Source organism: Lonchura striata, chromosome 1A (genome assembly GCF_050655825.1).
Source record: "Lonchura striata isolate lonStrDom1 chromosome 1A, ASM5065582v1, whole genome shotgun sequence".
NCBI lineage: Eukaryota > Metazoa > Chordata > Aves > Passeriformes > Estrildidae > Lonchura > Lonchura striata.
Window position 1 is genome coordinate 2,742,739 of NC_140741.1, and position 26,208 is coordinate 2,768,946.

The 26,208-nt window shown below is 45.7% G+C and overlaps 2 protein-coding genes across 19 annotated transcripts in view; both read right to left on the minus strand.

The window, feature by feature from the left end:
• Nucleotides 1-858: 858 nt before the first annotated feature.
• LOC144246308 (uncharacterized) lies at nucleotides 859-9,675 on the minus strand. 9 transcript variants are annotated; one of them, XR_014951801.1, is made up of 12 exons: nucleotides 5,781-9,675; nucleotides 5,527-5,693; nucleotides 5,371-5,443; nucleotides 4,668-5,293; nucleotides 4,548-4,589; nucleotides 4,147-4,460; nucleotides 3,429-4,066; nucleotides 3,309-3,350; nucleotides 3,171-3,215; nucleotides 3,025-3,068; nucleotides 2,904-2,944; nucleotides 859-2,822 (listed from the first exon to the last, which is right to left on the minus strand). XR_014951801.1 is itself a non-coding variant. In XM_085568336.1 (10 exons), the coding sequence occupies exons 5-10, from the start codon at nucleotides 3,551-3,553 to the stop codon at nucleotides 2,814-2,816; spliced, it is 306 nt and encodes a 101-aa protein (XP_085424462.1). In that variant the 5' UTR covers nucleotides 3,554-4,066; nucleotides 4,147-5,293; nucleotides 5,371-5,443; nucleotides 5,527-5,693; nucleotides 5,781-9,675; the 3' UTR covers nucleotides 859-2,813. The 9 variants fall into 9 exon arrangements, 1 of the variants encoding a protein (XP_085424462.1); XR_014951797.1 differs by having other exon boundaries at nucleotides 4,147-5,293; nucleotides 5,781-5,822; nucleotides 5,901-9,675; XR_014951798.1 differs by having other exon boundaries at nucleotides 4,147-4,589.
• Nucleotides 9,676-13,260: 3,585 nt separating this feature from the next.
• LOC110470362 (fatty acyl-CoA reductase 1) overlaps nucleotides 13,261-26,208 on the minus strand; it is a 119,926-nt gene continuing 106,978 nt past the window's right edge. For 9 of the 10 annotated variants that reach the window (XM_077783253.2, XM_085570085.1, XM_021529906.3 and 6 more), the window contains 4 exons: nucleotides 23,658-23,829; nucleotides 19,769-19,898; nucleotides 18,812-18,939; nucleotides 13,261-17,818 (listed from right to left, as the gene is read on the minus strand). In XM_077783253.2, the coding sequence (XP_077639379.1) occupies nucleotides 17,656-17,818; nucleotides 18,812-18,939; nucleotides 19,769-19,898; nucleotides 23,658-23,829 (593 nt within the window). In that variant the 3' untranslated portion in view covers nucleotides 13,261-17,655. The remainder of the gene's footprint in view (nucleotides 17,819-18,811; nucleotides 18,940-19,768; nucleotides 19,899-23,657; nucleotides 23,830-26,208) is intronic. The other variant, XR_002465396.2, reaches the window with a different exon arrangement.

Below are 26,208 nucleotides of genomic sequence, written 5' to 3' on the forward strand. Positions count from 1 at the left end.
GTGAGAAGAAAAGAGAGAGGAGGAAGAGGAGAGAGTGAGAAGAAGAGAGGAGGAAGAGGAGTGAGAAGAAGAGGAGAGAGTGAGGAGAAGGAGAGTGAGAGAAGAGAGTGAGAGGAAGAAGAGAGAGTGAAGAGGAGACGGAGAAGAAAGAGTGAGAAGAAGAAAAGGAAGAGGAGAGAGTAAGAAGAAAACAGAGCAAGAAAAACAAAAGAGAGATAAATAGAAAAACCAAAAAAAGACAGATTGGAAAGAGAATGGCAAAAGAAAGACGGGTAAAGAGAAAAAGAGTGAAAGACAAACAGAAAAGGAAGCACTTGAAATGAAAGAGAAAAGGAAATAGAGAGACAAGAAAAAGAAGAAATAGAGCTGAAAACCTACAGGAAAACAAATGGAGAGACAGAATAAAAGGTAGGGTTCAAGAGAGAAAGAAATAGAGAGTTACAAACACAAAAAATTAAAGTTGGACAGAAAAGGAAAAAGGGTCATAGACGAAGAAAATGATAGCAAGTGTTAGAAAGACAAAGGCTGACAAAGAGAAAAAAAAGAAGAAATCATAGTGAAACCTAGATTGAAAGAGACAAAGAGACATGGGGAAATACATGTAGAGGAATGGAAGAAAATAGGGTGAGAAGGAAATAGGGTTAGAGAAACATAGAGATGTGTTAGAAATGGAAACAAAGGAAAACACAGCCAGAGACAAAGAGAAAGAGTTAGACATGGAAGGATAAAGTGAGGAATAGACTAAAGAGGAAAGTAAGAGGCAAAGGGAGAAATAGGGTGAAAATGATTTGATTCAACCACACCAAAGAAAGACAGGAGACAAATGGTGGGCAGGGCAGAGGGTAAGAGGTATCATAATTAGGGCTGATTAATCTTTATTTCTTTAATTTAAACTTCAGCAATACACAGGGAAACAATGCATACAAATGCAAGTACAGAGACAAATACAACAAAGAATACATCATACCTAGGCACACAAGTACAAGTCCAATTTACATACAGCAAAATACATCAAAAGACAGGAACACCTGCAAAGACAGAACAATATAATGTATTACAAGGAAAATACATATTGACACAATATAACCGTGTCTCCATTTCAGAAAAGTCCACAACGCTTTTATTGTTATGACGCACCCGGAACAAAAACGGCGCAAAACGCTCCGCCGACGTGCACGCCCCCTTCGCGTTACGCACAAACTCACATTCACGGCAACTCGCTCCAGAGACTCCCAAAAAATCCTCCTGCCTGATGAAAACCCCCCCTGAAAGGCAAAGGCCATACACACAAGGTTGGAACTGCTCCACACACACACACACACACACACAGCTGCAGACACAAGCACACACAAACTCTCACAGACAGACACAGACAGTCACACTCTCACACATTCTTCTGCTGACACGCTGGCTGCCACCCTTACGTGAAACGCTGCACTGAAGAATATGCTTAAACGCTTCTTCTGACCGCAGGACCTCCGTGTCAAATGGTAGATTCCAGGAAATTCTGTAGGGACCCGGGGACCTACGAGACAAGGGGAGGCGGTCAGTGACTGACTATCTGAGAGCTAGGAGCTATACCAACTCTGGGCCCATCAGTGTTGTACCCCAAAGCCCGTAGAGAACAGATGAACGGCAAAGCTTTATAACTGCTCTACCTGAGCGTGACTACGTGCCCGGGCAAGGCAGCTCCGATCACAATTGGCACAACAGAGGTGCATACAACATAAGCCATCGTAGGTACATACAGTATAAGCACAAACAACATAAGCCATCGTAGGTACATACAGTATAAGCACAAACAATAGAAGCCGACACAGGTAGGCGCAACAAAAGTGCATACGACATAAGCCGACAGAGATACAAGATAAGTGAGGACTTGATATAATTCTCCAGAAGACTAATTTTTGAGCCCTATATCCTTTGAGAAGGCAGATGCTACGGAACTACTGTGGTCAGGTGATGAAGGGCTAATAAGATCCGTACGGAAGTCCAAGAGAAGGGCTACCAAAACTGAGAATGAAGATGGATGAGAACATCTCGTGTACATCTTCTGGTCCCAAAAAGTAAATGTGTAAAGGTGCCAGAATAATTGATATCTGGGAAGGTACGTGAGCAAAATATGGCCAATACAGCACAAAATGATGCTGCTAAAGCATGGAGATGTAACAAAGGCCTAAGACACAGACAACGCGAACACGGACGTAAGTGGAAACTGCCTGGCAATTTCACCTTATGGACCCAAGATTCTTAGCCCAAGATGAGCCATGGGCTGATGATGCCAAAGAAAAGAAAGCCCTAGGGCAGTAGCACTTGAAGATGACATGTAACTCCTTTCAAGATGTTAGTGCCAAAGCACTTAAGAGAAAGCCTAAGAAGCTCAGTAGGCCTAGAGAAGGAAGAAATGACTACAGGGTGACTGTAGCTATAGCTCCAGACATGAAGGCGGGCTCCTATGGTGAAAAGATCCACGACAACGTCAAGAGTCAAAGAAGGCCGCCGATGCGAACGTCACGAGAACGCGGAGAGGGATCGGAACTGCCCTGCCCAGCGAAGACTCTGGGGGGGCTGAGGAGAAACCCTCTCCCTTTGCTCCCGAGGGGCCCATCCCACTATGGGCCTCTTCTCCAAGCTAACATCAAATAGCCTCCTGTGATAGTGAAGGTTTTTCCCCCATCTCCCACCTACTGGCCCCAGCACTTAGCTTTTGCAAGACAACCGGATGGAATCCCATGTCAGTTGGATGTGAACGGCGAGATGTTCTGTACATCCGCTTCGGTGCTGCCGTTTCCAAACTTCAGCTACGCTCCTCCTCAGGGTACCTAAGACAAAACAGAAAATGCAACTAGTGCCCACGAAAAGAGGAATCCCTGAAACTCCGACACACCGCTGCCCCAGCTCACCTGAAGTCTCCATTTGACTCCACAGGCTGCCTGGAGGATACCTGAAAAACAAAAAGTACACACTTAGCATGCTGCTGCATAAGGGTCACCTGTGAGTCACCGTGCCAAAATGCCAACTCACCCGCTCGCCTCTGTTCCTTCACACAGCTAGGGCAGCGACAGCACCTGCAAAAAAACAAAGCAAAAAAACCCACACCGAGATTCTGTGAAAACAACATCCCCCTGCCCTGAAAAGCACACCCACCCAGACCTTACGCTTGCACCCACCTGGCCTTCGACATCCGGACCAGAGATATCTTGCAAGAAGACTGCCTAAAAGAAAACAAAGAAACCAAGAGTGGATGCTTAGAATTGCACCAGAAATTGAGATCTGAGCCAGAACAACTCCTTCTGTCCACTGCTCACCTGGCACACAGGGCCTTGACTGCTGCTATCTGCCTGGACCTCCTAAAAATAAAGGCAAAGAACACTGCTGTAACACAGTCACCATTTAGGCTTCCCCTGCAAATGTAAAAAATGACTGACCTGCTCAGGGCAACACCCTCACCCCAGGACTGGGGCTCTCTGCCACGGATCTGAACTGTCTGCATCTGAAAGGAAGTTAGGACTAGTGTTAAACAGCTGCAGGACAACTTAACAGCACCAAACATGTTATGTCAATCTCCTAATACAATCTAGAGCCCAACTACATCCTGCATTACAAATTTCAAGTCCCCAGGACTTGTGCTATTACAGTCTATACAGCAGGGCAGAGCAGCTGTGGGATAACATGTGCAGACACCCGTGACACAGGACAGGGAGAGAGAGCTTTTGAGGAGAAGAAAGGACTGAGACCCAAGGAACACAGAGTGCACCAGAAACAAGTGACAGGACACACACCAGAACTGCTCTGCCCTGTGTATCTCAGCACTTTGATCAAAACAGACACTTTCCCTCTGGTGGCCTTAGGAGATGCTTCTTGGACATCCCCATTTCCAAAACTGACTCAAAAACCCCTCCTGGGGGGTCCCAACCCAGCACCTCTCTTCCATTCCCTCTGTGGGTTGTAGCCCTGCACTTATCTTGCACATATCTGGGGATGCAAATCCCCATCAGGTGCAGAACGAGGCCTCGTGCCTGTCTGGGAAGTTCCAGTTGTCACCAGGGTGTTGTTATCTCTTGCTCTGCCAAGAGAAAGAAAACCAAACATCAGTGCACTGCCTTAACAGCACATGGGCCAGAACCTGACAATTCTGCTACTCACCGTCTCCCAAGAAGTCTTGGGCCACACACCTCAGGCGCGCTTGGATTCTGACACCGTCATCTCAAGGCACACCTAGGTTAAGGGCAGACAAGGTGACATGGCATTGCTGCAACTTGAGGGTACCCTCGCTCCTCTTCCCTGCCTCACCACAACTCCTTGCCCATTCCTGTGGGTTACCAGGAGGGGACCTTGAAATGCAAAATTGGAAGGCTCTGTCACAGGGTCCTGTAATGCTTCTGGCAAGACCACATGTGCATGAAACCCGGTCCATCAGCCAGTTGGAGACAGAGGTATGAGTACACTGAGTGGATTCCCTAAAGCACACAAACAACAATGGAAGCTTACAGTTCCACCAAAAAATAAAAGCTGAGCAAAACCAACTGCTTTTGTCCACTGCTCACCAGGCACACAGGGCCTTGACTGCTGCTATCTGCCTGGACCTCCTAAAAATAAAGGTAAAGAACACTGCTGTAACACAGTCAGCATTTAGGCTTCCCCTGCAAATGCAAACAATGACTGACCTGATCATGGCAACACCCTCACCCAGGACTGGGGCTCTCTGCCACAGATCTGAACTGTCTGCATCTGAAAGGAAGTTAGGACTAGTGTTAAACAGCTGAAGGACAACTTAACAGCACCAAACATGTTATGTCAATCTCCTAATACAATCTAGAGCCCAATTACATCCTGCATTACAAATTTCAAGTCCCCAGGACTTGTGCTATTACAGGCTATGCAGCAGGGCAGAGCAGTTGTGGGACAAATACGTGCAGACACCCGTGACACAGGACAGGGAGAGAGAGCTTTTGAGGAGAAGAAAGAGCCGAGAGACCCAAAGAACACAGAGTGCACCAGAGACAAGTGACAGGACACACACCAGAACTGCTCTGCCCTGAGCACCTCAGCACTGAGATCAAAACAGACACTTTGCCTTTAGCTGGCCTAAGGGGACACTTCTTGCACATCCCTGCCCCCAAACCTGATCCTAAAGGCCCTCCCAGCACCCCGCTTTCACCCCCACTGTGGGCCTGAGCCCTCCACTTATCTCTCTGGCATCTGGGGATGAGAATCCACGTCGCCTGGCAATGGAGGCTGCCTCGCCTGCGGGGAATGTCCTATGGTCACCGGGCTGTGGTCCCGTGCTCAGCTACAATCGAGAACACCAAACATCACTGCATGATCTTAGCTGCACAATGGACAAAACCCAGCAATCCTGCTACTCACCATTCTCCTGAGAACGCTCGGGCCGCACACTTTGGCCAGGCTCAGAGGCTGCCACCGTCATCACAGGGTCTGCCTGGGTTAAGAGGAGACAAAGTGACTCGGCATTGCTGAAACACGAGTGGACCTTGGCTCCCCCTCCCTACCTCGGCGTCTCACCACAACTCCTCAGCCAGTGCCAAAGGCTATCTGGATGCCATCTTGCAATACAAAATGTCAAGCCTTCACCTCAGAGTTCTTCAATACTTCCAAAGGGCTCACAAGCACAGGAAATCCAGGCCATCAGCTGTTGGTGACAGGGGCTTGGCATACTCTGAGTGGATTCCCTAAAGCACACAAACAACAATGGATGCTTACAATTGCACCAAAACCTGAAACCTAAGCAGTAACAACTGCTCAGGTGCACTGCTCACCTCGAACACTTGGCCTTGACTGCTGCTATCTGCCTGGACCTCCTAAAAATAAAGGCAAAGAACACTGCTGTAACACGGTCACCATTTAGGCTTCCCCTGCAAATGCAAACAATGACTGACCTGATCATGGCAACACCCTCACCCCAGGACTGGGGCTCTCTGCCACAGATTTGGACTGTCAGTATCTGAAATGAAGTTAGGACTAGTGTCAAACGGCTGCAGGACAACTTAACAGCACCAGACATGTTATGTCAATCTCCTAATCCAATCTAGAGCCCAACTACACCCTGCATTACAAATTTCAAGTCCCCAGGACATGTGCTATTACAGTCTATGCAGCAGGGCAGAGCAGTTGTGGGACAAATACGTGCAGACACCCGTGACACAGGACAGGGAGAGAGAGCTTTTGAGGAGAAGAAAGGACTGAGAGACCCAAAGAACACAGAGTGCACCAGAGACAAGTGACAGGACACACACCAGAACTGCTCTGCCCTGAGCACCTCAGCACTGTGATCAAAACAGACACTTTCCCTTTAGCTGGCCTAAGGGGACACTTCTTGCACATCCCTGCCCCCAAACCTGATCCTAAAGGCCCTCCCAGCACCCCACTTTCACCCCCTCTGCGGGCCTTAGCCCTCCACTTATCTCTCTGGCATCTGGGGATGAGAATCCACGTCGCCTGGCAATGGAGGCTGCCTCGCCTGCGGGGAATGTCCTATGGTCACTGGGCTGTGGTCCCGTGCTCAGCTACAATCGAGAACACCAAACATCACTGCACGATCTCAGCCGCACAGCAGCCACAACTCAGCAATTCTGCTGCTCACCATTATTCTCTTGAGAACGCCGGGCTCCTCGGGCCGCACGCTTCGCCCACGCCCTCCTGGCAGGGTCTGCCTGGCTGAAGAGCAGGCGAGGTGAGGCGGCGTTCCCAAAACTCGAGTGGACCCTGGTCCCCCTCACTAGTAGTTCCCCCACTTACAGCAACTCCTCGGCCGCTCCTGAGGCTCCCTGGTGCCACCTCCAAGTGACAAAGATCAAGGCTTCGTCGCAGAGCCGTGTGCCGCTCCCCGAATTCCCAGGAGAGCGAAGGAGCGGCTCTGCGGCCGCTTGCAGGGGGGACTCGCTGGTACACGAGTGGACTGCCTAACGCACACAAACATGAATGGATACTGAGACTTGCAGCAGAGACACTACAGCTGCAGGCACACAAATTCATAAATAATTAAACTAACAAAACCCCAAAATTCTACCAAAATATTAATTTTATTTACCCAGTATCCAAATTGCCAAATAGATTAACAGAGACACCCTGTCCTATCCCCTCAATAACGCCTCTAAAATCTATGCCATACAAATCCTTAAAGCTAAGAAAACCCTGCCAGTATCAAAATAAAAATACAAAAAAGTCTTGTAAACTTCATAAATTCATTAACCTAACACATCAGAACCAGAAAAATATTAAACCTTTATGAACACCAGTACGCAATACACACTACCCTCATTTCAACATATAAAAGTAAAGCAATTCCTATTAATAACCTAACACAAATATCACAAAATATAGCAGTAAGAAAAAAAAATAAACCTCAAACTAAAATATAAAATTTTTATTTTAAGCCAAAAAACAATCATACATTCTAAACAGGAACTTCCTCAAAATCAAGTATTTCAATAAACCCAAAAAACTCTAGCATAGTTTAGAAATAACTACTAAAAAGCTAAAAAACTATAAAACAATTAAGCAACCCACCACAACTATCTAAAACTATCTACAATAAACGTTCTGTAAAAAAACCCAACAAATCCTCCTTATCACCTCAACAATACCAGCGACACCAAACAACTCAAAAAACTGTAACTCCCATCCAAAAAATGCTCTATAAACTGAAACACTAAAACTCATCTACAAAACCCACTCACCCTTCAATAACTGCCTCTAACCTACACACAAATCTAAAACCAATAAGAATTAACTATAAACTATCATACCCTAAAGAACTCCACCATTAAACACTACTGTACCAGACTTACTATAAATCAAAAACCACAAAATAACACACCACTGTTAACATTACCAAAACATTTTTCTCCATTCCTCTAACAACCAAATACAAACCTCGACTTACCTTCACTTAAAAAACATACAATACACCTACAACCAACTGCCCCAAAAATAAAAACACAGTCCCACCATCCAGCATAAATTCATCCAAATGAAACTTAAAAAAATAAAACTCCAAAACATCTGTAATAATCCAACAACATTAGATGAAAAGTATAACAAAAATATGTTTTAAAATAATCCAAATTCTTCTAAAATACTATTACACCACAGGAAAAAAAAAAAAAAAGCTAAATCAAAAAGCCTACTGAAAAGATCCAATTCCTAATAATAAAATAACAAAAGAAACATCAAATTCCGATATCATCAAAAACAGCCAGAATGGCTCCACGAGCCAACAAAAAAACCCCCAACCTATAAGAAAATGCCAAACCACCCCAGAAACAAACAATAAAACACAGCCCCTCTTACCATGGTATTATTTTAGTACTATGATTAAAATACACATTCTATACAAAAATGTCCTCTACCCTGCCATCAACGCCACATAAAGCAAATAAATTAACTGTTATCATTCATGACATCCATATAAAAAAATCTCAATTGCCCTAAAACCTTAAAAATAATTACAAATTAACAAAAGAAACCCAAAAACAAACAACAGAAACTAAAAATACACCACCATAGAACCAACTACCAGCAAGAAAACCCCCACACTACACTCTTTTCACTAACAGTTGTCAGTGAGACACATCACAAATAGGAAACAAAAATAAAAACCACCCCTATAGAAGCCCACAAAACAAATCACAAAACCCAGTAGAAAAAGAAGTCCAACCAACTTACTAAACTTCAAACCATACAACAGATCCTGAAAGCTGCTAAAAATGAAAACCATACCTCCACACTAACTCAAAGAGTAACCAGTATTCTGCTAAATTAGCTTTAAACACCAAACGAATAAACGAGATTAACAAAAATCTAAACCACTAAACAATAAAAAGATAAGCACCCAAGAAAATAACTAGCTAAAAAAATCCACCGTATAAAACAAAAGTTCCTAAAAAAAAAAACTAACAAAAAGCAACCAACAAAGACATCAAACTGAAACAAAAACCCAAATAAATAAACTTCAATTAACCACAAAAAAAATTATTCCTAACTCAATAAACCCGTAATGCCTCAAACCATCAAAATACAAATACCACCTAGAAATAAACACATCACCAAAAGATAAATGTAACCATAAACAATAACTCCCAAATTACCGGTAACAATAAAACGTACACGACAATTAAACAAACCAAATGAATAAAACCTCTATAACATAACTAACAAAAATGCAATTATCAATATTAAAAAAACCCTTCACTAACTAACTACAGGACACTATCTCAAACCCACTAAAACTAACACTATATACTCATGCTAATAAAAGTCACCACAACCTAATTAAAAACCAACTCAGTACTTCATGCTACGATCCATAAAAACCATTGTAAACCTTAAAAAAACATCTCCTTTACGAAGATAACTACAGTTATATTTTTATAATATAAAAATAACCAAAACAAAAAATCCAACATATCGCACAAAAAAAAAAATCCAACAACAAACTCAATCCAAAAAAACCCTTGTCACAGCACCTGAACCAAGAACCGTAACAACCAACAAGCACACCGTGACCCTTCTCACACACCGACTCCGAACAAAAGAAAAGGACCCAATGAATTCCCCAGGAGCGCCTCAAAAGCAGCGCAGCGAGGGAGGCTGGAAGATGCGGAGCCACGCTCCCGGCCCCGGGCGCAGCGCGGCTCCGGCAGGAAAGCGGCTCCTCCGGCAGGCAGAGGCGGCGCCGCGCCGGCAGACCCCCGCCCGCTGCCCCCGGCCCGGCGGGGCCGGCACCGGGCCCGGGGGGCCCCGGCGGCGCCCGAGCCCCGCGCCCGGAGCGGACGGAGCGGCGGCACCGGCCGGCACCGGCGCGGCGCCCGCGCCGCCTCCCCCGCCCGCCGGCCCGGCCAAAGCTCCGCTCGGCTCCGCACGGCTCGCACCGGCGCGGCTCCGGCGGGCCCGCGGCAGCCCAGCCGCGCCCAGCTCCCCTTCCGCCCCGGCCAGCCCCGGCACTGCCGGCAGGGCTCCGCGCCGCACCCTTCGCTGCCGGGCCGGGGGCAGAAGAAGCGCCCCGAATGCAGCGGCACAGCCCGATCCCCGCCCTGCCAGCGCTGCCACGGCTGCAGCTCCCTTCCTCTGAAGCCCGAAGACTGACGCCACGCTCCGGCGCTCACCTCACGCCGACAAGGGCACAGAAATGTAGGCTTCCCTTCAATCGCGTCCCCTAGAAGAGAAGAAAAGAAACGGCTTGCCTCGAATGATGGCAAAAGGGGGCTTTTTACCTCAGTCCAAACCCCTTAAAAGGGGGGACAACAGGACTGCCCCCTCCAATTCAACCTCAGGAGGACGAAGTTTCAAAGGGAAAGGAGAAAAGTCCCGGCTGCAAAGGCGCACCGGCTCACCTGCTGCTTCTCGGCACAAAGGTTTGTCCCTCGGCTCCTCCTTTGAACAATGCTCCACGTATCCAGGTGGGTTTCCAGGTGATCCCCCGGACCCTGTCCGAAGCGCCCACCATCCTTCCAGGAGAGAGCCCCGGGAGCCCCCCATCAACTCCTCTCCTCCAGCAGCTCCGTGCAAAAGCATTGCGAGGAAAACCCCCTAAATCAGCCGCCGGAGGAGCCGCGCCCTCCTCATCATCCTCACAGCCCACACCTGGGGCTGCTCTGAGCCCTCCTCATCCTCACAGCTCACACCTGCCGCTGTTGCCGCTCTCCAACAGCGTCTCTCCGTCTCCAGCACACAGCCCACTTCGCACAGACACAGATCCAACAGAAATCTGCTACGGGTGTCGGCTTTTCTTAATCCATCTGGGTGCACGATTAAAACATGTACATGCATTGATGGTCATTGAGAGAAAGCTTTCCCCTGGAGAAAACAGTCCTTTTGCCGGCACACTTTGATACACCTTCGCAAAAAGCAGAAGCAGTAGCGAGTCCTAAGACCCCTGCCGAAGAACCCAGCCCTGCCTGGGACACCCAAAGCAGCAGACCTCGAAAAAGGAGGGGGAAAGTCAAGCTTGGAGGGGAAAAAGAGGATAGAAATACAGCAGCCTTTAAAAATGCCTGCACGGAGCAATAGTGGGAACCAGTCACATTTCTTCTTTCCTTGCTTTCTGTGATGACATAAATAGGAAGTAAGAACACGTTAAACAAAAGGCAGAGCTAGGATTTGACAGGTCTTCATTTTGGCAGGCGCCCCGAGCTCCACGGCTGCGGGGGAAAGAAGCGAAGGGGCGACGGCAAGAGAGGAGGGAGAGCGGGACATGCGAAAGGGCGGGGAGGGAGGTCGGGCTGCGGAGGAAAGCGGTCGGGGAAGGGAAAGGCCGGCAGGGCAGCAAGAGGGACGGGGCTCAGAGGAGGGAGAGAGGGGGAATGGAACGGAGCAGCGGGGCAGGGACAGGACAGGACAGGAAGGAGCCGGGTTTGGGGGGGACACGGAAACGGGGGAAAGAGAGGTAACTGAACACGGGCAGGAGCATGGAGCGGGAGAGAGAGGGACAGGAGGGGATCCTCCCGGCGCCCCGGCTCCGCCCCGGCTCAGCCCCGCCCGGGCTGCTGCGCTCGGCAGAGCTCGGCTCCGTTCGGCTGGACTCGCCTCCTCGGCCAGCTTCGGCTACTTTCGGCCACGCTCGGCTATTTCCGGCCGCATTCGCCTCCATTCGCCTCTTCGGCAAAGCTCGGCTCGCCTCGGCTGAACTCGGCAAAGCTCGGCTCCGCTCGCCTCCTCGGCCCCTTTCGGCCGCTTTCGCCCACGCTCGCCTAGTCCCGCCCGCACCCCCCTCCATTCGCCCATTCCCACAGCTCGGCTCCCTCCGCCCGGCCCCGGCTCCCTCCGGCTCACACATTTCCTCAGGGCACCTCATTCCAGGGCACACAAACTGCAGCCCCTAAAGGCTTGCGGCTCTTTCAACACACACACTCGTAACTCAGCTCTCGGGACAGAGCTGATGGCTCCTTTAGGACAAGAATAGTTGCACGTAAAAGCAATTCCCTCATTTTGCATCTCCTTTTTATTGTACCCCCCTAAATCTCATCCGTATCACAAGGAATGTGCGGCTCTGGTTCCCCCAGCCCCTGCTTCCCTGGAAGGACCAAGTCACGTCAGGGACTGCAGGCAGCAGGAATTTGTGCAGGCAGGCAGGAATTTGTATCATCAAGGCACCTGTGGCAAGAGAAGAAGAGTGTGTGGTCCTCCCCTGGCCCCGGGTTAATTCAGTTTCCTCTGCTGTGGTATCCATTCCATAGGTAGGGCACGAGTCCAGAAATCGAATTTATCCACAGCACATTTCACAGCCAAATAATCCTGCGAGTTAGGAACTGGGAACTATGGGTTCAGTTCTTAATGAACACCAGTTGTCCTTAACTGAGGGAGACAGGGAAAATTAAAAATTGCCTTTCCTTGAGGCCTGGTGCTTATTTTGTGTGACCTGCAGTGTTATCAGCTAAGGGTTTATCTTACTTTACGTAATTTTCCTCCCCCTCTATTTTTGTTTCCCTTAAAATATGAAAATTAATGCAATTTTCCTCATTTATTTATTTTATTATTTTCCTTAATAATACGGGGCAATTAGAATGCCAGAAGAAAAGATTTAAATATTGAAGACTGCAGGTTGACCTTAAAATCTGCTCCTTGAAAAGAATTCGAACTTTCTTGCTGATGGCTTTAATTCATTGATGCATCTCAATGGAAAACTGATTTTTTTTCCTCCATAAAGATAACATTTACATATAAAAAAATGGGAAATGATATTTTAAGGAAAGATTTGCTAACAAAATGAAAGTGGTATCTGTGATGTGTGCCCTAGGTTTCAGGATTAGAAATAACTTTCATTAAGCAAAGGGTCATGACTGTGCCTTTTCCACTCATTGAAGTCTGCTATACTTCAAGGAAGTGAGAGATATTTACTAGACATCATCTACTCTTGCCTGACAGAAAACTAACATAATGAGGTGAGGTCTCTATACTTAAAAAGTGAAAATTTGGGATAATATACTCGGGTACAAATGGGATGTCGCTCGGGGAAGTTGGCTGAGTGACTCCCAATTTTCCTTTGCTGAAGACCTGTCCCTCTGAGCTTCCACGGGACGCTCAGCACAGCAGGACTTTTCAGTCTTCTGCCTCGGGGTTAAAAGTCTCACTACTGCAGCCTTTAAAAAGCTGTGTTTCCCTCCTGCAGGTGGGGCTGCCGTTCCACCGACAGCTGTGCTGCAGATGTGGGCAGATGTGCTGGGCAGGCAGCCTCTGCTCAACTGCACTGGCCACCAAGTAACCGCCTCCTCTAGCAAACCGAGCAATGCCAAGTGACCATAGCTTTAAAATATTTTGTTTTATTAAATGTTTCAAATAACATAAACATCGTATTAACAATTTTATGGCTGAGATTCGCGCAATTTGTGGTTTGACCGTTTTATCTGATTTGAGAGCTCAAAAGGTTACGCCTTAACATTAGAAACTGTAATTAAGATTTATAACAGGAAGTTGTCTTGCAGCTAACAAGAGGATAGAAATAGCAGATAGAACCGTAGAAACTCTGGACAGTGGGAGAGCACACCTTTTACTTAAAACTGGAGTCTGCCAAGATCATGTAAGGACAAGAAACCTTTTCTAAGTGGCTTCATGTTCATCTGAAAAACAATTCATAGTTGGCTTTTAAGCAATAGAGAAAACGGGATAGTACATCTTTAATTATTCCCCAAATACGCTTCATTTTCTGGATTTTAATTCTAAGTAAATCTGTACCACCTTCACACCAATATTTAGCACCATGTAGTGGGGTGTTCACCACTTACCTTCTGGGGAATGTTATTTGCTCCGTGCTAGAATAAGGGGTCCAACTGTACTAAAGTGGTACTGAAAGTTCATCCTTGCTTTCAGCGGGAGAACGTCAATGCTGGAAGAACAACAGCATGCTTTCAACCATGAAGCTGTAGCTTATTTACAAACAAAAGGATGCCCCCCTCCCTCTTTTCCCAGTTGCTTATTCATGATAATGACTCGATTAACAGCTACACGTTAGGTTCCCTTTACGCTGGAAACTGGAGGGTTTTTCATCGCTTTGTGGTAAACTGAAGTGGAACAGGGCACTCCAAACAAGCACAGCCTGGCACTTCAGGATGAGCTCTGCTGCTTTCATCAGGTTGTCTGGTGCTGGAAGATGCAGCTGTATGCACAGGCAGATGTACTGATGTTTCCTTAGAAAATGTAAAAGAACACATTTCTGCAGGAGGTGGGTAATGGGCCAACAATCTGTGATTTATCAGTGGGTCTGTTACCTCTCCCTCCCTACTGTGGAAAAATTGTTTCTTAACATGGAACAAAGGAGGGTGGAGGGGTAAGAAATTAAAATTTTTTTAGCAACAGACGTGCTGGAGATAAACAGCTTTGGTTGTTGTTCAAAAGGCAGTTAAAACACAGATTAACTGTAGGGATTTGTTGTGGTTGGTTTGTTTGTTTTGTTACCGCTATTTAATTTAAAAAAGACACTTGTTAATTAATTGCAAGCTTCTGCCCATTGCTGATGGTGAAATGATATTCAGTGTTTTCTTTCAGGTATCTTCCCCAAGGCTTGGGTTTCTTCAGAGCACAAACAAATCCACTGAGGAGCACGAAGTAAACCACTGAACATCAGCTGCTGCTTGAGGTGAAAACAAGTTCTTATGCCCTGCTCCCCACCATGACAGTCACAACTGGCACTCAAGGGCCACTGCCACACATCAAACCCTGCACTCAGCCTTTCTGAAATACGTCTGTGCTTTCAGACAATCAGCTGGAAACATCTCAGGCCACAAGGAAATGGATTAAAGATTCAAGTTCCCCTTCATGTTACGCGTGTGTTAAAACAAGCTAACAGCTTGATCCTCCCCAGGCAAGGCCAGGGCTCTGGAGCCAGCTGCTGACAGTGCTGTGTGAGCTATGAAAGGTCTCCAGAAGAGCAGACACCATCTGCAACAGCTCTGCTTTTCCAACCCAAACAACTGCTGTTTTTTCAGGGCTGAGTAGCTTTTCTGTGGCTGTTTCCTCCAGCAAAACGCTGAAGAGCCTTCAAATGTCACACCACCAGTGTTCTGAGTGCAGCACCTTTTTGTGTGTTCAGAAAACCAGGTCGGGATATGCTCAAGGGAGCAAAAAATACACCTCAGACTTGTGGGGACAATACAGCCTGTGCACACAACTGTGAATGCCTACAGGCATATTGTGAGGAAGTCCTGGCATGAGTAGGGAAGGGAGAAAAAAGGTCTTTTTACTTACTTTTCACTTTACTCTCAGGAGAGCTGACTGATGTTGTTGTAGCAGCTCTGCACCTTTGACTTTTCTGAGACCCAAAGTTTTGTCTATCACGTGAACAGCTCAAGACTTATGATCCCCTTTAGTGTTGCTTCTCTTTGTCCATAAGGCAGGCACTTAAAAAGACTTTCAGCATAAGCATTGAAATTATTTCCTGATGCTTGAATGGAGGTTTGTTTCAAAGTGATCTACAGTTTTGGTTTGCTTTGTGTTTTAGCCTTTCCTATGAGGACTGCAAGCTGCCTGATGACCAGATGATGTGAGGGAATGCACACTTCCTGGAGGAATCCCCCTGCAGCAGCAACCTGCCTCAGCCCCACCAAGGCAGCAAAGTACAGTGCAACAACCTTCCCCAAAATATTGCTGTGGCAGCGCTGGACAGGGAACATCAGTCCCCAGCCCCTGAATGCACAGCTCCAGGTTTCCCAGGTGGTGACATGGGCACAGATGCCCTGAAGCTGGAGAACACAGGCCCAACAACCAGTTCCACTACAGGAAGCACATTTCCAAGGCAAGAGCATCTTTGTAAACTGGGTGCTTGACCTATTTAAGCACAGATCAAAAGCAGTTTGTGACAAACACAGAGGTCTGTGGCAGGCAAAGCCAGAGCCCTGCCATCCTGGACACCACATTTCTGGGCAGGTTCTGCTGCAGGCACCCTTTGGCAATTGCTTGGAATCAGACGTCTGGGGCACATGGGGCAAGATTAATTCCTTGAACCTCTAGAAATATTTCTGAACCAGCCTGAAGTGCTCAGATATAAATACACTGACATACTGTGCTCTTACCTTCACTACCAAAAGCACATATAATTTTTGAAGAATGCCAGGTTTGTAAATTCTCTGCTCTTCTCAGCTCACCAAAGAGCAATTGTGTCACTTTGTCTTTTGTATAGCATTGCTTTTTCAGGCATGACACAAGATTAGAGAAACTGGGTGCTGCATTGAAGACTGATCATCTTAAAAAGTGCTTATTCAGTGTTATCTGAATAAATAATATTTCGGTGTAAGATTTGACTCTGAAAATCTGACAGTTTGTTGCTGTTGTTGCACCAGCTACTTTCAAGAAGGCTCTCTCTCTCTCTGCCCCCACAGGAATTTACAATTCACTAGAAGAAACAAGGATCTCCAACAGCCATGAGCATTGGGAAGTTCCTTGGCTTCCTTTCTAAATTGCGATTTAATTCTAAAACTCAGAAAAATCAAATTCTGAAAATTCTGAACTGCAGGACAAAGTGTGTTACCTTCACAGTTGCATGACTGTTCTTACAGAGAAGTCAAAGAATCACAGAGCTGCTTAGGTCAGAAAAGACCTTTAAGATCATTAAATCCAACATTTTATGTATTCTCAAGAAAAACCAGTTTCAGACTTTTTAATGCCTCCTGACAGGAATGGCAGCAGAACAGGCCCAATGATGTTTCCTTCATGTGTGTCTTTACACTTTCTTTGCCACTGGAAATTATAAACTGCAAAGTGATTTAGCTGTAATGAAAGCCCAGTATCTGGCTGGTTTAAAGCTACAGGGAGAGAGATTTTCTGCAGAGGAAAAAAAGATCCATAGTTCAAAAATAATGACAGGTTTCTGTATTCTTTTTCTTATTTTTATCAAGTCTTCTCTTCATTCTCAGGGTTACTACAGCATTTTTCAGGACCCCAAAAATGTCCCAAGCAAATGTGATAAACGCAAGACCAGAATTTTTTAATAGACTGGAACCTTAACCACAGGGAGAAAAGAAGACCTCTGTAAGAAAGCAGCTTGTGAGTGAGCAGAGTTAACACAGGTGCATGAATTCTATGTGTGTCTTCAGTTTTGGCTTGAAAGCATCAGTCCTCAGCAGCAATACAAGACAAGATCTGAAAACTGTTCTGTGTGTTCACTGGCCTCATGCGACTGATGTTCCCCCTCTTAAGTTTTGAAAAACTGAGAAGGTGTAATCTTGTTTTTTTCATTTCACTGAATGAGAATGAACACACAACTGCTTTAGGAAGACCTCTTACAGGTAAATTTCCTCAGCTGGGTCTTCTCTGGTGGCATCCTTGTCTTCCAAGGTCGTGCTGTAAATTTACCTCTTTTGGGGAAGATGGATTAAGATGCCCTAAGGAGAGGTACATGGCAAGACCAGTGACTTTGGTTAATCCTTACTCTTGCACATCAGACATTAGAGAAGGGGTCCCAGCTTGACTTTTTCCTAAAGCTTCACTTATGGCTTTAAAAATTGGCCTGGTCCTATGGAAGAAAGACCATGTATTAAAGCATTAGTTAAAATTAAAAAGGTGAGCATGTAACAGTGTACAGTAAGTGCCAGCTGCTGTTGGAGGGAGTGGATTTTTCTGCTACTTTCAGACCCCAATGCCCACAGTTGCTGATTAGAGGAGATGGAGGTCCTTCTGGAAGAGGCTGGTTGCTGATGGATGGCTTCAGTGCCTGAGGGTGCTGGATGCCCTGAAGTAGGACAGGAACTTGTAGCAGAGGCTCACCACAAAGTACCAGATGTTTCGAGCCATCTGCGACCTCGCGATGAAGATGCGCCAGATGATCACCAGGAGGGTGGTGTTGAACGCGTATCGGATGTTCCTCAGCCTGGGAAAGAGGCATCTTATCAGGAAACACACAAACCACGAGAAGCTCACCAGCCCCCTGCATTTCCTACAGGTAATTCAGGAATAAATCCTACTTACAAGCTTTTTGCCATTCCTGTTTTAGTGGAGATGCTGTGCTCGAGTCCTTGGTCTTGCCAAGGACTGTGCTGAAGCTGGAGCACAGTGAATAGTTCATGGTGTAGGTGGAATAGCTGTACTGGAATTCACACTTGTTCTGTACTCTCATTTCAAACCAGAGCAAAGTCATATGGAGAGGTTTTTATTTAGGACAGTCTGTGTCCAATACTTTCTGCTTTGGTTTCATACATACATATATCTCTCACTTGGCAGGATTTGGGGAAAGCTAGAGAGCCTGACAGGAGTTGACAAGCAACGTTCTCTTATTTGGGTGAAACACTGTCTTTAGAGTTGTGAAGTTACACAATGATCATAAATGGTCTTCAGTATTGCAATACTGCAGCACTGGGATATTTTATTTTTTTGGGGAAATGGGTTAGTTTTCAGCATCAATTTCAGTTGTATTACTGAATTTTTCAGATTGTAATGATCCCATCTTCTTTCTGTCAAGAAAAGTTTCTGCAGTTCTCTAATTCTCGCTTTCCCAGTGCTTGACCAAGGGAAAAAAGACAACTAAAGACCTCAAGAGTTGTTTCATTTTTGTAAGAGCCCTTTTAAGGTAAACTGTATCACTGCATCACAGTACATGGTCTGAGGCAGTCAACAGTCCATTCCTGAGGTCCCTATAAACTTCCTAAAAATGATCCACGAATGATGAACTTGTTTAGGATTCCTTGCTATGGCAAACTACCCCCTCATTCTATGTTTGTAAATACTGACAAACTGCTGTGATAAGAAATAAGTTCTTTATCTCCATTTGAATCAATAATAATAATAATAATTTTGCAATGTAGCTAGACTTATTTTCCCCAAAGGTAGCCAGGAGCTCTTCTCTTTGTCCCTGGGTGTGACTTACTTGCGTAGATGCTGCTTTGCTGCTGGAATTCCAGCCATGTCCTCATTTAGCAAGTACTTCTTAGCACCTATGCAGTAGCTCTCGATGTACTCTGACCAGTGCAGCTGGCGAACATCGAAGTTGTATAACTGGGATTTAAAGACAAACAGTGAAAGCTGAGCACCAGAGTTCAAAACCAGTTCACTTGAAGCATCAGTTCTTCATTGATCTCTGTTCCTGACAAGGCCCTCTCTCTGAAATTCTCAAAGCCACTGAGCTCCCAAGCACTGCCACACTGTGTTGCACCGCTGCTGATTAATGTCCCACCCAGCTGGGAATCTGGGCAAAGCAAGCAGAAATGTAGTGGCAGCTGGCAGAAAATAAAGGTGTTTATCTTTCAGGTGGCAACTTTTCCATAAATACATGTATTTGTACACACACACACAGAGAATCATGGAAGAAAAGCGACATTCCACACAGGCAAACAGATTCAAATGAAAACCTCCACACAGTTTAATGTCACTAAAATGATGTGTAAATAAATTAACAGGACATTGATCAACAGGTGCCTCTGCATCAGTGCTACTCTCAGCTGTGCTGCATTCTCTTTTGGCAGCTAGATCAACAGAAGTCCAGGAAATGGATCACTCCGGTGTTTGGCATAAACAAAATCTCATTGCAGAGCCAACTACCCCAGTTCATTTTCAGTGCTCATACTGGACAAATTGTTAGCAAGCTCTCAGGCAGCTGTCTCTTGGAGCAAAGAAAGGCTTTATAGAGAGGAAAAAGTTTTCACAAATAGGTTGGGTTGTCAGTGACCTGAAAACATTCTCCTGTAATACATGGAAAGCTCCTGAAATAAATAATTTCAGATTAAAATAAATTCTAATCATCTAGATATCATTTAAAAGCTCCAAAAATAACTGTTTCAGATGAACAGAACCTGAGATGAGCAACCCACATTCAAGATATATTTACCTTTTTGTCCTCTGTGTTAAGGTGAGTCATTAACATATTCATATTATCTGAAGACCAGCTCCAGGACTGGGTGGAGAAATACTGCAGGAGTGTCATAGACTTGTGCAGCCGATTGATAATCTTCATCATTCTGAAACAAAAGGGGAATATCAGAGGTGAGCATCAGAGGTGACCAGAAGTCTGACCTTATGTAGAAGCTGCTGCTTTGTGTTTCCACCAATCCAGGTGAATAATTCCAATTCCTCCTGAGCACTGCCCTGTTACTCACTAGGCTGAGAACTTGCCCAGCAAGTCCAACTGCTCCAGCTGAGCTCGATCCTTGAGCTACCCAGCTTTTATTGCTGGCTCCAACGTGGGAGCCAACATCATTGCCACTGATGTGCAACTGGTCTGACCTAAGGAAGGGCTGGAAGTTGCATACACCTCATGTTCCACTGCTGTGGAGGGAAGGGCCCATCTGAGCTGGCATGAAGTCTGTACCACAAGGGTACAGCGCTGCTGTGAGTGCTGTAAGTACAGTGCTGCTGTTTTCAAGGTGGGTACTTCTCTTTCTGCCACAGGAATTTTCCTTTGCTCCCAAGCCTGAGTTGTGTACTGAAGCAAGGCTCTGATTTTTGGCATTAGCTCCAGTATTTGGTGACCACATCTGCAGTATGGACAGTGAGCTCAGCAGTCATTTGCTCAACTTCAGTTTTCAGACAGAACCAAAAAATCACAGAGTAGCTTGGGTTGGAAGGGATCTTAAAGATCATCTTGTTCCAACCATGGCCAGGGACACCTTCCACTATCCCAGGTTGCTCAGAGCCCCATCCAGCCTGGCCTGGAACACTGCCAGGGATGGGGCAGCCACAGTTTTGCTGGGTAACCTGTGCCAGGACATCACCACCCTCATAGGGAAGAATTTCCTCCTATATAATCTAAATGTACTTTTTCAGTTTAAAAACCACTCCCCGCTATCCTATGATTATGCTCCATGATAAGAGTCCCTCCTCCTCTTTCCCACTGGTCTGCTTAAAGTACTGAAAAACTTACCACGTCTCCTATGTGCCCTTTCTTCTCCAGCCTCAACAGTCCTGGCTCTCCCAACCTGTCCTCATAGGAGAGGGGCTCCAGCCCTCTAACCACCTTTATGGCCTCCTCTGGACCCGCTCCAGCAGCTCCATGTCTTTGCTGTCTTGCTTCAGAGGCATAACTGCTTAAATAACTACTTGGCAAATGCAGATTTATGTCCTCTGATGTGCCTTGGCCTTTTCGTACTAATTTTTTATACAAAAGTGGATGACAGCAATGCTGTCCTACCCTGCAGGATTATTTTAGTTGTCCCAGTGGCCATGAGTAAAAAAAGGCCTCTGGCAGTTGTTTTAAAGTGTGATGTACAGGGCTTGGTCAATTCAGAGAAGACACCACATCCTCTCAGACAGGATAAGGGCAAGAGAAAGCATTAAAAGGGCTGATTTTTGTGGAAAACAGAGCTGTTTTCATGCAAAATATTGTGCTGCCCATGGGGCAACACAGTTGCTGTGACAAATCAAAGGTGGCAGCCTGTGGAGAATGGTGCCAGGCTGGCCTCTCCCCGCACAGACGTGACTGCCACCATAATAAGCACTCAGCAAGACACAATGAGTCCATCAGCTCACAGCAGAACTGTGCAGCTCACCCACAGCAACTGGAAAGAGCACTAAAACCTCGGGCAGGCACTCCTTCTTAAAGTGGCTTTCATTTTAGAAGCAAAGCAGACCATCAGATTAAAGAAACCTTCATTCTGAATAATTATGTGCAGGTCAACTGAATGCAGTTTGTCTGAACTACTTTAAAATTATTTCCGATTAATCCTCCTGTGTAGGGCAAGCACCATGGGGCAAAGCTTTGTGAATATTTTAATACATTTTAGGAACTTGGGAAAAAGAAATGAAGCTAGATTGGAAAGATCTGAAGCTGCCCCTCAAGCTGACTCCCTGAAATCTTTAAAGTGCTTAGGACTAATGGAAACTTACAGAAAAAAGAAAGGATAAGAGAACAAACTCTTTAGTATGTGGAAAAAAATCTTCCATTTGAGGGTGGAGTGGCCCTGGCAAAAGTTGCCCAGAGAAGCTGTGGCTGCCCCATGAAGTGTCCAAGGCCAGGTAGGATGGGGCTCTGAGCAACCTGGGAAGGCGTCCCTACCCATGGCAGGGGTGAAACTAGAGGACATTAAAGCTTCCTTCCCTTCCAACCCAAACCAGCCTGTGATTCTATGATCTAAAGAGGTGTGTGTGAAAACTGTGTTTCATGTCAACTCTCTGAGCTCAGCTGATGTGACTACATTCAAAACATTGACTAATAATTTGCATGAAGGAAAGGTCTTCTGCAAAACATCAGCTGAGTAGAAACATGACATAGATTTCTTACAGGAAATCTCATTTTCCACTGTGGAGGAACTGAGAGGAATAAATTGAGTATTAGCCTTCACTGTGGCCACACTTCAGACATGCATTTTGTCTTCTGGAAAACTGTTTACAGCAATAATTTCTTTATTTGTTCCCATACAGAGCCTTGCATGACCAGATCCTCAGGTGAGACAGGATTGTCCCAAGAGACTACTAAGGGTATAAAACCACATTATGCTCTAAGTCATGGATGGATGTGCAGCACTCACAGGAAACCACTTAGGGTGGTTTTGCTTGATATCTAGAGATTTATGTGAAATGAGCTTGCACCTAAAAAGGCTTCTTTTTTCTTTTACTTCATGTGGTTTACTGCCCTTAGACCATAAAGGTCTGATATTCAGGTATCTGGGAAAAGAAGAAACTATGAGCTGCTACTGTGCTTTCTACTACACTGCAGCAATACCTGGATGAGCTGAAGTAGTGTATAAAAAGAAAAGGAGAATTATATTTAAAAAAAAAAAAAAAACTTGGAAAACCCCCAACTTCATCGGTGAGCCATTTTGGCCGAGGCTGCAAATCTTAAAAGTTCAGAAGATCATGCTGAGTTCTGTTTGACATTTAACTACAGCATTGCAGGCAGTGCCCACTGGTTAATTATGCTAATCAGCTTCATGAAAAGAAATGCCAATTGTAATGGCAGTGCCAAGATCTTACTGCTGCCCGTTTCAACAAAAATTGGGAGATTCCAGCCTAATTTTCAGTTTACCTCAATTTCTAGGATAGTTCTTCCCTCCTGGATAACTGGAAGTCTTTTTACGGACCAATCTGCCTCTGAAGCAGAATGTCAGGGATAAATCAGAGCAGCTGACATCAACCCAGTGCTGGAATCCTGCTCTCACACTGCACAACAAATCCTCCTCTGTGGAGGCAGGGAGTAAAGGAGGACAATGTCTGGAGTAACATTACTGACAGGAGGATTCCTTCCATATGGATATCGCTGTTCCTCCAAACCACACCACTGCCAGGGCTCAAATACCACCCATAAAGTTGAACTGCCCTCCTAAATAGAATTAGAATTTTATCATAGAAACAATTGCTTCCTAGATTTCAGACCAGTGCTGGAAATGGCTACTCAGGCATCTAATTCATGGGGGGAAAAGCGTATTAGCTGGTATGTTCTAAACCTGGCCAGACTCAAGACTTAGGCAAGCTCATGGCAGATAGGGGCGATCCCACTGGAAAGCTGAAGTGGTAGAGATCTGGATATGGAGAAGACAGAAGTCCTCCTCTGCCTTGGGAACCTCTGAAGTGTGTAAAATTGAGCTCAAAACATGTGCTGCTCTCCAGGTGGTGGGAAGGGTGCGAGCCATAGGTTGTGCTTAACCACAGCCATGCATTTCCTCATTTTCCTCAAGAGAAGGAGACAGCAAGAAGCTCAAGGACTTGAGTTATCATCACTGGTCCAAGCTCTGCTCTCCATAGGAGTGGCAGGCATGCAGGAGGCTGAGAGCACCGTTCCTTACCTGGGCTTTCTCCCCGTGAGCCTCATGTACAGGTCGTAGAGGATGGCAGGAGCCTTGTGGCTGACAGTGATCCAGTACTGGTTTATCAAGTAGCTGGAGGTCATGTGAGCATTGGGTGTTCGGAAGGCCTGCTCCAGGGGGTTCCTTTTGAACGTGGACATGACGTACTGCCCTGCAAGGGAACATTTCTCACTGGCAACCACTCGCTCCCAGCTGGGCTGGAAGCATGGGGCAGCACAGCCAAGCTGTGCTTCACACCTCCAGCCCACAGCTCTCTGAAGTGTGTCACCAGAGCTTGGACCAGGCTAACCCTTCTGCCATGAAAACTGACTCCATCTATTGCCTGAAACCCAACCCTGCTCCACACTTCACACTGGCAGACAAAAACCTTCTTGTCAAAGCACATAACATAAAGGAGGAAAAGCAGGCAGCTCTAAGAGCTTCAAGGAGCTGCAATTCTGCTTTCACCTGCAGCAGATGTAAAAGAAATTGGTCAGCGCTAACATTTCATTAGGTCACTAATGCAAACTTTGATCTGCTAGCATAAAATAAAAATGACATTTCTAATTTTGTGTCAGATTTTCCAGTGAGCTGATGTCCGAGTTAGTCTGTTGCTTACACAGGATGATAGCTTTAAAAAGACTTCATCAAATCCTTTCAAACCACATCTGACCCACACCACCAAATGTCTGCCTGTTTTCAGAAGACCTCTGGATGCTGTAAGGCAGCAAACTCTCTTGCATTCTTAACTCAAAAACAAATGATAGAGTGGGAATCTTCCCTTCCCTTTGCATGTTAAGGCACAAAATATGCTGGGTCTGATTCTGAGCTCTGACAATGGCACAGTGCCACAAAGTGCTATCTAGATGTGCATATCTGGGACACTTGCATCCTGCAGAGGCTTAACAGCACTGCAGCAGTTGAGGGTAAGGCTATCATCCTAGGAACTGATAAACAGATGGTGCTCCTACTCCTGAGCACCAGCAAGCTCAAGAAAGAAGAATATGTGGGCTTTTTCCACTTTCTAAAAAACTGATTTGGGAGTTAACGACATCAATCTGTGCTCATATTATCATTTAGTCTCTAAGCTTATGTTACAAATAGAAAATCAGATGAGAATTTGCAAGCCACAAGAAACATCCAGATCATCCTCAGATAAGCAGATTCCAATTGTAACATTCAGACAGGACTCTGCGGTGTCTGTGCTCAGCTCATTACTGCACTTCAAGTAGTGACTTCTGCTGTACTTCTACTAAGAACCCCAAACCAGAAATTTGTCACTTCCAGGAGCTATTCCAATGACTTAGTGGGTGTGTGGGCTCTCCCCTCCAACCTCAACACAAAAATGCAGCAGCAAATCCTACAACTCAAAGGCAGGTTCTGCAGGGGGAGAACTGGACACAGGTCTCGCCCAGGTAGACTAACAAGAATAAACTGAACTTAATTTTTGCCATGCTGAACATCCTCTCCAGCCTGTTTTACGGTTTAGTTTTGAGGAGAAACTGTAAAATGTACTTCACAAAGTCAGACTAACCAGATTCACACTGCAGCAAAGCAGAATATGCTTCTCCAGATGAAAATTTAGTTGTTTGACCACATCTTTGTAAAAGCGGGCAAAGTACTGAGAAAGTAAGGGAAAAGAAAAACCCCAAGGCATAGCATTATGTGGAAAATAAATAAATCAGTTAAGGTCCCTTTTAACACTAGGAGTTTCTATCTGTGTCTGAGGAGCTTTAGAATGAACTGCCTTGCAATGGGTGTTTAAGCACAAACTCTTCTAGATCTCCTTCTCCTCCCTCCCTCCCAGCTCATCACTCAAAGTGTACTCAAAGCATCACCATCTCCACTGCTTCTGTTCCCAGCCCTTGGTGTCCTAAGCCCAATCCAGCTTCAATTTCTCTGTTTGATCTTTCTCCCCTTGAAAAATCCCTGCTCCCTTGTGTACCCCTGTCACTCCCACAGCAGGTCCTGGTGTCACCTGGCCTGACCAGGCAGCCCAGGCTCATCCCTCTGCAAAACCCATGTTTGCTTTGCACTAAAATGCTCAGGCCCGTGCCAGGTGACTCCCACTCCCCTCCCTGGATTCTCAGCAGCTTCCAGACACTCGGGACCATCCTGATGACCAGTCACACACTCTGCCTCCTTGAACAGAATTATGGCTATTTCCCAAAAAGAAATAGGTAGGAGTCTGAATAGAGGATTCAGACTGGATGCCTGCAGTCATAACATTGTGATGCAGTAAATCTTTCCCAAACTCATTTCTTCAGCCATGCAACATCTTTCAAGGCAAAATTTTGCACTTTAGTACTCCATCCTAATTCTCTGCAGCATGCTGCTTTCAGGAAAACTGTGGCTACAACGTGGAGTAGAAAGTGTCACCCAAGGAGAAAATTTTGCCTTCAGTTCTGCCATACAGCTCAGTTGCACATGGAAGCAGCTGCACCCAGATGATTTCATGGCTAATTCCACAGTTATAAGCAGAGGAACAGAATAAAATTAGTGACAATGAACTAAATACATTGGTGTTTTCATCAGTAAAAACCCTTTTTCA

What these genes read in the sequence shown, in the direction of transcription:
- LOC144246308 (XM_085568336.1), bottom strand. Translation starts at nt 3,553, where the DNA reads ATGTTTGGTGCTGTTAAGTTGTCCTGCAGCTGTTTAACACTAGTCCTA. An exon ending in GTCAAGGCCCTGTGTGCCAG is followed by an intron (nt 3,216 to 3,308) that starts GTGAGCAGTGGA and finishes GTTTTCTTTTAG; the next exon opens with GCAGTCTTCTTGCAAGATAT. An exon ending in GTCCGGATGTCGAAGGCCAG is followed by an intron (nt 3,069 to 3,170) that starts GTGGGTGCAAGC and finishes GTTTTTTTGCAG; the next exon opens with GTGCTGTCGCTGCCCTAGCT.